This window comes from Piliocolobus tephrosceles, chromosome 3 (assembly GCF_002776525.5).
Source record: "Piliocolobus tephrosceles isolate RC106 chromosome 3, ASM277652v3, whole genome shotgun sequence".
Taxonomy (NCBI): Eukaryota; Metazoa; Chordata; class Mammalia; order Primates; family Cercopithecidae; genus Piliocolobus; species Piliocolobus tephrosceles.
The window spans coordinates 43505114-43516219 of NC_045436.1; the positions used below are offsets into that span (position 1 = coordinate 43505114).

Genomic DNA, 11106 nt, shown 5'->3' on the forward strand with positions numbered 1-11106 from the left:
CACCCGCCTGAACCTCCCAAAGTGCTGGGATTACAGGCGTGAGCCACCGTGCCGGGCCATCCAAATTTTTCTTTACCATGTTAAAATGATTTTAAATTCCAAGTTTTTAAATCTCAATAAAACTTTCTGTAGCCGTAAGAAATTTGTATTGCCTTTTATTCACAGTGTTGATTTGGAATGGAAGTGGAAATTCATCCCCACATCTAAGTTTGATATTTAGTAATTTATAAGATCTTTTTTTCTACTAAAGAAGAAAAATCTGTGAAATAGATTAGGGCAGATTATTCATGTATAATAGGTTACCAAACCCATATGCTATTTTCATTGAAATAATTGATTTTAAATATCAGGAAGTTTTACATGAAAAATGGCTGCAAGTATGATTACTGCAAATATTTAAATAGCTAGAGATGTGTAAATAAAAGGATATAATAAGTGATTGCTATTGTATAGCATTGTAGAGAATGATTTCACTGTTGGCATTAAAGTATTTTTTTTAATTAAAGTTTATTTTTTAACTACTTGTGAAGTAGATACTATAATCAAATTGACAAGTGAAAGTTACATTTCTAGACAGTGCTTAAAAAGAAACTGTACAGTATCTTAAGGAAGAATTAAAAATATAAGTATGAAAAAGAACCAATTCAATGGCATATAAAAACTAGATCAAATCCATATCTGAGAGGCATTAGAAAGAAAAAGCCAAGGTGAGAACGACAAACAGATAACTTGAACTTGCACTATCATATGACAGCAGATGCAAGCTAATGTGGTTTGCTCTTTAGAAGCATCGTGTTACAGCCCTCTGCACTTGAGTTCGGTGGGTTCATAATTCAGAATATTGCTTTGACTTTGGTCTTATCATCTTGTCCGAGGTTAAAATTTGTTAAATGAGATATAGAAAATGATAAAGATGTGACTTGGCCTGGAGGAGCTTTGGAGAGTGCTATCTATCTCCATGTAATGGAAAAGAGACAGACTTTGAAGAAACTAAAGGAAGAGTAGTTACTCAAATGATTTTTTTAATGGGAAGGTTGGTGTTTTTTTGTTTTGTTTTGTTTTTTGTTTGTTTGCTTGTTTGTTTTTGAGTTAGGGTCTTGTTTCATTGCCCAAGCTGGAGTGCGGTGTGGTAGGATCACAATTCACTGCAGCCTCAACCTCCCAGGCTCAAGCCATCCTCCCACCTCAGCCTCTCTAGTAGCTGGGACTACAGGCAGGCGCCACTATGCCCAGCTAATTTTTTTTTTTTAATTTTTTGTAGAGACTGGGTCTCATTTTGTTGCCCAGACTGGTTCTTGATCACCTGGGCTCAAGCAATTCTGGCTCAACCTCCTAAAGTGCTGGGATTACAGGTATGAGCCACTGCGCTTGGCTCCATTTCTAAGTAATAACCGGAAAAATACATTAACATCTGTGTTTTTGAGAACAGCCTAACAGAATACCTGATCAGTAGCTACCGAGGTATGCAAATGAAGAGCAGGACAGATTTGTCAATCTTTTCAATAATTAAAATCAGTAATAGGAAAGATTATTTCTAGTGTACCAAAGAAAGTAGGTTTATATGTTTCTTTTTCTCTTTTCTTCATTTATTTCTACCTTTTTAACTAAAGAGGAAACAATGAGTAGAGATCATGGAAACCATATATAAACATAGAGGCCTCTACCTTTTGCCCTTTAATTCACAGATATTTTTCCTCAAAGATGGTTGAATCCTGATTCCATATCACTATATGTCTCTGTAGAATTTTGGGTCTGTATCTTGTGTAGTTTCCAGCCAAACAACTGTTAAAGTCAAAAGGTTAAATTTCCAGCTTAAAAAAAATTGAATAAAAACTCCTACCAATGCAAACAAATGGTTAAAAAACAGTTTTAAGCATGTAACATTAGAAAACATCCAGATTAGGGAGAATACTTTTCTTTCTTTTGTATGCATGTGTCACCCAGGGTGGTGTGCAGTGGCACCATCACAACTCACTGTAACTTCTGCCTCTCAGGCTCAAGTGATCCTCCCATCTCAGCCTCCTGAGTAGCTGGAACCACAGGCATGCAACACCATGCCCAGCTAATTTTTTTTTTTTTTTAATTTTTTAAAGAGACAGGGTTTTGTGTGTTGGCCAACCTGGTCTACAATCCTTAGTTCTGAAACAAATCTCCCATTATGTCTGGCTACTTTTTAGATTCCATCAACTTAGTGCCATAATCACTAAGAATTTTCTAGAGACAGAAATAGCATACACTAATAAAAATCTCAGATAACATTGTGCATCTTTGTCTTACTTTTCCTAATTGTCCCTGACCGATCATTTCTCTGTGAGACTGCTAAATAGTGAGTCACCAAAACATATGTTTTGTTATATGTTTATTTTGTTTTTTTGTTTGTTTTTTGAGACTGAGTCTCACTCTGTCACCCAGGCTGGAGTGCAGTGGCGCAATCTCGGCTCACTGCAACCTCCGCCTCCTGGGTTCAAGCGATTCTCCTGCCTCAGCCTTCTGAGTAGCTGGGATTACAGGCGTACACCACCATGCCCAGCTAATTTTTGTATTTTTTAATAGAGACAAGGTTTCACTGTGTTAGCCAGGATGGTCTCCCTCTCCTGACCTTGTTATCTGCCCACCTCAGCCTCCCAAAGTGCTGGGATTTCAGGTGTGAGCCACTGCACCCGGCCTGTTATATGTTTTTAAAAATACAAACTAAAAGGAAACATTTTTCTTCTTTTTATTTACTTATTTAATTTATTTTTTGTAGAGATGGGGTTTTGCTGTATTGTCTAGACTGGTCTTGAATTCCTAAGCTCAAGTGATCCTTTCACCTTGGCCTCCCAAAGTGTTGGAATTACAGACGTGAGCCACAGCACCTGGCCTAAGTTTTTCTTCATAAAGGAGAGGTTGGGTGCCACATATTTCTTAGAGAAGTTTTTCTTTCTCTATTGGAAATCACTCTTGATACCTCACAGATCTGAGAGCTCTTTCTTTAGCTTTGATGGTAGCATGATGTCGCTCGCTGAACTATTTCTAGTAATATTTTTTTTTTCATTGTCTATTGGAATCATCCCACATTTTTAAGATCCTGAGCACCTCATTGTCAGGAAAAAGTGGCATATACTTTGAAAGTTTGTGACGGTTCTGTTTAGAAACTGATTCTGTGGCTCCACTTCGCAGGAATAGACTCACATTAATCATACTCACATAATGATATTTAATACAGATTGCCAATTTACTAATTATGAATGGAAAAAATAATTTGAGAGACCTTTAGACACTTGGGTTGATGCACTCTCTTCATGGTTAAATTCACAAGAGAAAGTAGTTTACTAAGGAGTTTATTTGGTGAGAATGGGATTAGAGGAAGCAGAGGTAGGGAGATAATTCTCAAGTGTGATTCTATCAGGCTGTTGGAAATGGATGTGTCTAGTTCCACTGCAAGAGTACATTGCCCTTGGAAACAGACATGTCCATCATTTGGACCAGGGAATCTTCTTTCCTACATAGTGCTTAGATAGGTATTCTTAATCATTGCTTTTAGGTTTTTTTCTCTATTTCCATTGCTGGCTGGTTTCCCCTTTTTTATTGACCCACCGTACCTTAAAGTCCTGCTGACATTGACAGCATTCTCATATTTTAAGGTGATTTTGCATGTTTTTACTGTAAAGGAATTTCTTTTATTTTCAAGTTCAGGAAGAGGGAGGTACTTTGGTATTTCCATTTTGTATCGTCTATAGTTGCGCTGACCAATATGGTGGCCACAAGCCACATGTGGCTATTTAAAATTCGATTAATGAAAATTACATGAAGTTAAACTTTTCTATTCTTGAGTCGCACTAGCCACATTTTAGGTATCCAACGGCCACATGTGACTGGTGACTCCTGTATTGGACAGTGCAGAGTGTTGAACATTTTCATCATTGCTCTACTGGAGAGTGGTGGTGAAAGATATTTAATAGACAAAATATTTTGCAATTATATATTTGATTGGTTTAATTATAAACTATTTTGCATTTTATACATTTTAATATAATTTGATATCTATGATTATATGTCTTTATTTTTGTATGTTTCTTTCAGCTAATAGTCCAACTTCCCATTCCAGTCTTCTCTAGTGAATTCACAGGCAATCACATACACATGTTCCGCTTGTCAGGGATCTGTTGTTAAGATACTACTTAGTTAAGTATCCAGCACTTAAACATTTTTCTTACTGAAAAGTGCTCGTGATTTTTATTTGCAGTTTTCCTTTAGTTTACTGAGAGGACTATTTACTTTAGGGTAATAGAACAAACCCTGGTGCACAGCCAAAACTTTTTTTAATGGTTAAATTACAATTTACATAATTTTAACATTTCATCATGGTAGATTGCTTTTCTTTTTCAACACTGTACTATTTTGACAAATTAATAATACTCTTTCAGAAATGCTGACAGTGCCAGGAAAATAAATACAACTTCATATGTATAAGAAATGTTTTTTGGAAAACAGTATAATGTTGTAGCTAGAAATGCCTGAAAGTCAGTTCATTTTCAGAGTCTCAAATATGGTTTTATTTTTAACTCATGGCCTCTTCTGTTTTTTTTTTTTTTTTTTTTTTGAGGCGGAGTCTCGCTCTGTCACCCAGGCTGGAGTGCAGTGGCCCAATCTTGGTTCACTGCAACCTCTGTCTCCTGGGTTCAAGCCATTCTCCTACCTCAGCTTCCTGAGTAGCTGGGATTATGGGTGGCTGTCACCACACCCAGCTAATTTTTGCATTTTTATAGAGATGGGGTCTCACCACATTGGCCAGGCTGGTCTCTAACTCCTCACCTCAGGCGGTCCACCCACCTTGGCTTCCCAAAGTCCTGGGTTTACAGGCGTGAGTCACCGCGCCCGTCCCTTCTTCTGTATTTAACAATGGTTCTCAGACAAGAATGGTGGCTCACATTTATAATCCCAGCATTTTGGGAGGTTGAGGCAAGTGGATCATTGGAGCCTAGGATTTTGAGACCAGCTTGGGCAACACAGCAAGACCCTATTTCTACAAAAACTTAAAAAATTAGCCATATGTGGTGTTGCCTGCTTGTAGTCCCAGCTACTCTGGAGGCTGAGGTGGGAGAACCGTTTGAGCCCGGGAGTTCTAGGCTGCAGTGAGCTGTGATTCTGCCACTGCACTCCAGCCTGGACAACAGAGGGAGACCCTGTCTCTATTTAAAATAAAAACGGACAAAACCCAGCTGTTCTCATGGGACTATAACATTTTTTAAAAATCTGCTTTAACCTCCTTCACAGTTCAAAGATCGTTTTTTCTAAGACAGGTCTTTCTTACATGGTTGTTTGACTGACTAGGCCAGTGATTTTCTAACATTTGGATTCCACTGATAAGTGAAACTTCAAAATACATTTTGGCAGGTGCCTAATGTTTTCAGTTCTTTATTTTCTAAATGAAATTACCATTTGTTATTGTCATCATTTTGTGGAAGGAATGGGCATTTAAACATAAAACTCACAAGGATATATTTTAGAATAACTGGAATAAATCTATGATATTCATATTACATTCTTCTTATTTTTCCCATTTATTCCTTTAGGGCTATTGAGTAGCACTAAACCTAAGCTCTTCACTATTGAAATTACCAACCATTGTTAGTTGGGTTTCTTTTCCTTCATTGATCTTTTACCACCTCTTTTTGATGTTTTAAATTATAATTTTGATGTAGATTTTATGCTTTTAGTCAGGAAAAGACTGTCTCTAGGTAAGGAAATCCTATCTCATAATTAGGAAACATTTGACAAATCCAAAGTCTGACAAGTGATAGTAATTTATCAAAAAGTTATTCAACACTTTTAACCATACCAACTATTATTGTAATTTTCATTTGTCTAATTCATACTCTAAATTTGCCCAAGTTATACTCTGTAGGGACTAAGAAGAAATAGAACTGAGGGAAGAAGGAATCAAAGCAATACAGAGAAAATGACTTGTTAAATAGATCTAGGAGTTAGTTGCAAAGGAAATTTATTTTCAGGTTAGGTTAATTTAGCTCACTTGGTAGGAACTTAGAATTTTAGCAAAAAAAAAATTATACAGTTTGGAAAAATGCATTTTTGGGGGTGACATTTAAAAATATGTTTATAATTTTTGCTTATGAAATTTTCTATGTGCTTAGTGGACTTGTGAAAGAACTTTTAATACATATGTATTCATCTATATTTTTATACACAATTGTTCTTATCATTGGAAAAGGTCACTTGTTATTGAATACTTTGAAAGTAATGGTTTCAGTGTAGCTGCTGTGAGGAATAAAAAGTGTCAACAGGTCCAAATCCTACTCTCAGAGAATTTACACTATAGTAATTAGTACATATGAAAGGACATGTAAATGTAAAAGATTGGCTAAAATATGGGCGGTTGGGAAGACCTCCCTGCCCTTTCTGGGCCACATCAGGTTGACCTTCTCCACTTGGGCTGTTCTCAGTTTTCAAGATCTTCACACTTAACATTCACCAAAGTAGATGGCATGAGAAGCAGCTTTGCAGAACAGGTAGAGTTTAGGAAAATAATGACATTCATTTCAGACTAAGGGGACCTTACTATTATTGATTCTCTAGGCAACAATCTAAGTAGGAGTATTTTATGATGAGTTACAATATTAGCACATTGTAGACAAAATACAGTATAATCCAAAATAATAATCTGAAAGAGACAAGTAATACATGTCAGAAAACCAGGTCTAATGTTTGTCATAGCTGGAGTTTTCCAAGAACGGTATATTTGACATGAGACGTCTGCAAGTTCATTTATTAAACTTTTTAGTTACAGTTTTATACACGGTTAAACGATAGTAATGTTCTTTTTAGGTAAATATTATACTCTCTAAATACTAATCTTTACTTCTGTTGAAAAATAGTTTTTCTTCTAAATAAGTAAAGACTTAATTTGCTCCTATCAATATTATTGACATCATAGCAGAGCCCTAATAAATTTGGCCTATGGTATGGCCTCTAAATTATGTTCTGTGAAATGCAAGAATTAAAGGAAAAGACTGATGTTTCATAGATCCCCTAAAATATACATTATTGGAGACAGTTATACCATATGGGAAAAATTTCCTTTTTTGCACCTTTATTCTCCCTATTTATATACCTGTACCTTTCCTAGAGCTTTTTATTTCTCCATTTTCAAAGATAAATTAGATCTTGAACTGTTATTATTTTGACTTTTTATGCTTGGCTCTTTTCAATACCGAAAGCTATTTATTAACTTCATGTTATTATACATATATCACTGAATTCAGTTGAGTTACATTCAGTTTGGTGATGAAGAAGAATATAAGATACAATTTCTGTTTAAGAGAGTGTAATTGAAGAAAGGGGACATGCCTAAGTAAAACACTCAGAGAAGGAAACACAAGACAAAATATAATTAAGTGCTCAAATGTGTGATATCATCAATTAAGAAAGAGAGGACACAGTAGGTTGAAGTGATCAGGAAAGGAAGCTGGTGAATGTTAAGTGTGAAGATCTTGAAAATTGAGAACAGCCCAAGTGGAGAAGGTCAACCTGCAAGACGATGTGACCCAGTAAGGGCAGAGGCCATGCCTGTTATGCTCACTGTTATATCTCTCTCTATATAAATGTAATGGCAAATATGGTGTGTGGTACATAGTAGATGATCAACATATGACAAATAAATGAATGAATGGTCAGTTGCAGGCAAGAAAGTGAAAAGAGGGGCATTTACTGGAGTAAGCCCATTCTTGGTGGCTGGTGGAAATTAGGTGAGACAGTATTTTAGAGAGCCTGAGTGAGAGGCTTAACTTGCACTTGATACCATGTGAGGCATTGCTGAAGAGTTTTCAAGGAGTGTATCATGGACAAAGTTCTATATTGGGAGAAATGGCCTGGTAGCAATGTGTTTGTTGGTAAGTAGGTGAGTGAAAGATGCTGTGTAGAGTATTTTGAGCCCGGATGAACAATAATGAACACTTTGGCTAGAGCTTTTCAATTGTCTTACAAATGAAGGACCACAAACACCAAAGAAAAAGGAAAAACTTTCTTAATAATTTATTCAATTATTAGACAGTTAATATTAACCTAGTGACTACTGTATGCAAGGACCTGATACTGGAGGAGGAGTCTCTACTGAGTTTTGAGTTAGGGATACCTAACTAGGAGTACTGATAGAGATTAAATAAGATCAAATCTCTCAAATGCTTAGCAGAGTGGCCCATTAGCAAGCATTCATAAATGGTAGGTGCTACTATTATTATCCAGAGTATTTTACTCCAAAATTCTCTGTATAAGCCTTTCTCAAGACCTTTTTTATTTTTAGAGACAGGATCTTGCTCTGTCCCCCAGGCTGGAGTACAGTGGTACAATTGTATCTCGCTGCGGCCTCAACCTCCAGGGCTCAAGCAATCCTCCCACCTCAGCCTTCTTAGTAGCTAGGACTACAGGTCTGCAATGCCACATTCAGCTAATTTTTAAAATTTTTGTGTAGAGACAGAATCTTGCTATGTTGCCTAGGCTGGTCTTCAACTCTCAGCCTCAAGCGATCCTCCTGCCTCAGCCCCTCATTCTGCTGGGATTACAGGAATGAGCTACTATGCCCAGCTGTTGAAAGTTCTTATCTAGCCCCCAAATATGATATTTTCCTAAATCTCTGACCCCTAAAAAAAACCCAACAGCAACATTTTTAAAATTAGAAACTTTGAAATATATGCAGAGTAGACCAAACAATATTAATAAGCCCTGTGTACCTATCTCTCAGCTTCTACAGATGTCAACTCGGCCCAGTCTTTTTTCCTCTACACTTCCATCCACTTTCTTCTTCTCAGGTATTATTTTGAAGCAAACTCTGGTGATCATGTAATTTCAACATGAATTCCTAATAGGTAAGTCTTTAAAGCATCACTATGATGGTGTTTTTTACTACATACTTATACTGACCAAGTTTTTCCTGAAAGCTTCTGGAATATTATATAGTAAAAAGGCCAGGAAATTTGAGAAACATAAAGAGACTGGGGACTCAAAGATCTTAAGATTAATTGTTGCGATGCATCATGAACAAAAACAGGAAATTTAGGTGAGAAAACCATTATGAGTGAGATAACTAAACATTTCATTTGATATGTATTAGTGATGTGGTGTCCAAAGGTAGATATAGTAGAGATAACTATTTTTTTCATGAATGAACAAACACATGGATGTTAAGTGAATAGAGAGTCTTTTAGTTCGACCATTAATTCTCCTCTCTCTTTTGTTTTCTTCTTAACTTCTGATCTCATCCTTCCTATGTCCCAGTCTTCAATTCTATATGGCCACTCCCCTTCATTCTCATACATTTTTTGGTATACTTTGTAACCTTACTTTTTTATTATGTTTGTTAGTATTCATTATGTTAAAAAGCTCATTTTCTTATTAAAAATCATTTTAGTCCTCTGGCAGTACTTAGAGATGGTAATGATTAGACATTGGGTAGATATTGAAATAAAATGGATGATAGCTTTGTGATTTTTTTTTTTTTTTTTTCAGATGGAGTCTTGCTCTGTTACCCTGACGGGAGTGCAGTGGCATGTTATCAGCTCAGTATAACCTCTGCCTCCTGGGCTCAAGTGATTCTCGTGCCTCAGCCTCCTGAGTAGCTGGGATGGCAGGCACCAGCCACTATGCCTGGCTAATTTTTTTATTGTTAGTAGAGATGGGATTTCACCATGTTGGCCAGGCTGGTCTTGACCTCCTGACCTTATGTGATCTGCCAACTTCAGCCTCCCAAAGTGCTGGGATTACAGGCATGAGCCACTGTGCCTGGCCTTTAATAGTGATTTCAATGTAAGATATTTTTCAAAATAAAAGTGTAAAATAGTTTCTAGGTAAAATTTCATCCATCAAAGGAACACATAGATCAATGTCACTGATTCCTAAAATTAAGTTAATGAAATTAAGTTAAATGTGATATTGTGAAATATGTATTTTTTAGTATAAAGCTCCTAAAATCCTTGGAATCTCCAGAATGAAAAGAGTGACTTTTGTGTGCTAATGTGGCCGATTGGCCTCTAGATAGTTTGAGGATCTGGGCTTGTCACCAGAAAGACCAAGGCTTGATTAGAGGGTAGGGACTTTCAATCCCATCTCCCAACCCCCTGGGCTGAAGATTGAGTTGATCACCAATGGCCAACGACTTAATCAATCATGCCTACATAGTGAAGCCTCCATAAAAATCCAAAAGGACAGGGTTCAGAGTGCTTACTGATAGCCAAATGCATGGAGGTTCCCAGTGTGCCCTGGAGAGGGCATGGAAGCTCTGTGCCCCTTCCCACATGCCTTGCCCTATGCATATCTTCCATCTGGCTCTTCATCTGTGTACTTTGTGATATCCTTTATCATAATCTGGCAAACACAAGTGTTTTTCCTGAGTTTTGTGAGCTTTAGCAAATTAATGAAACCTGAGGAGGGGTTGTGGGAACCCTGATTTATAGTTGGTCAGGTAGAAGCACAAGCCACAACCTGGAGCTTGAAGTTGTCATCTGAAGTGGGGGATAGCCTTGTGGGATTGAGCCCTCAGCTTTGGGATCTGACACTCTCTGCAGGTGTAGAGTGTTAGAATTGAATTGTCTTAGAGCACATCCAGTTGGTGTCTGCTGAAGAATTGCTTGGTGTGTGGGGAAACACTCCTACACATCTGGTGTCAGAAGTGTTGTATCGAGTGGTAAGAGAGAGCAGGAAATGCACTTTCCGTTGGTTTTTCACATATCACAGGTAAATTAAATTAAAAATGATCATAAAACACTGTAATTCTTTTTTTTTAAAAAAATTATTTAGCTTCCAAAATATCTTTTCCTATTTCACTTTTGAAAATACTCTAAGCAATGTAGCTTTTAGGCTAAAACAGAGATTCTATTATTCTTTTTGATGCATGGGTATCATCATTTTAATGCTAATTTGGGTTATATGTATTCATGAAGAGTAAACATCAGGCTTGTTTTAGTGTCTGATTTAAGCCTGCAGCTGACTTTCACATCAGAATTGTAAACCCTGAAAACTAGAGATTTGTATCAAAAGTGGAGGTATATATGCCTAGGAATTCAGCTTTAATGATGAATTGATGGGTGCTAACGAGTTGATGGGTGCAGCACACCA

General features: G+C 36.8%; 1 protein-coding gene across 6 annotated transcripts in view; it reads left to right on the plus strand.

The window, feature by feature from the left end:
* SLC10A7 (solute carrier family 10 member 7) overlaps positions 1-11106 on the plus strand; it is a 277847-nt gene that overhangs the window by 109080 nt on the left and 157661 nt on the right. The window contains exon 6 of one of the 6 annotated variants that reach the window (XM_023227278.1): positions 8805-8833. The exons of the other annotated variants lie outside the window; for them this stretch is intronic. Within the exon in view, the coding sequence (XP_023083046.1) occupies positions 8805-8816 (12 nt within the window). The 3' untranslated portion in view covers positions 8817-8833. Of the gene's footprint in view, positions 1-8804; positions 8834-11106 lie in introns of those variants that run through there. 6 annotated transcript variants of the gene reach the window in all.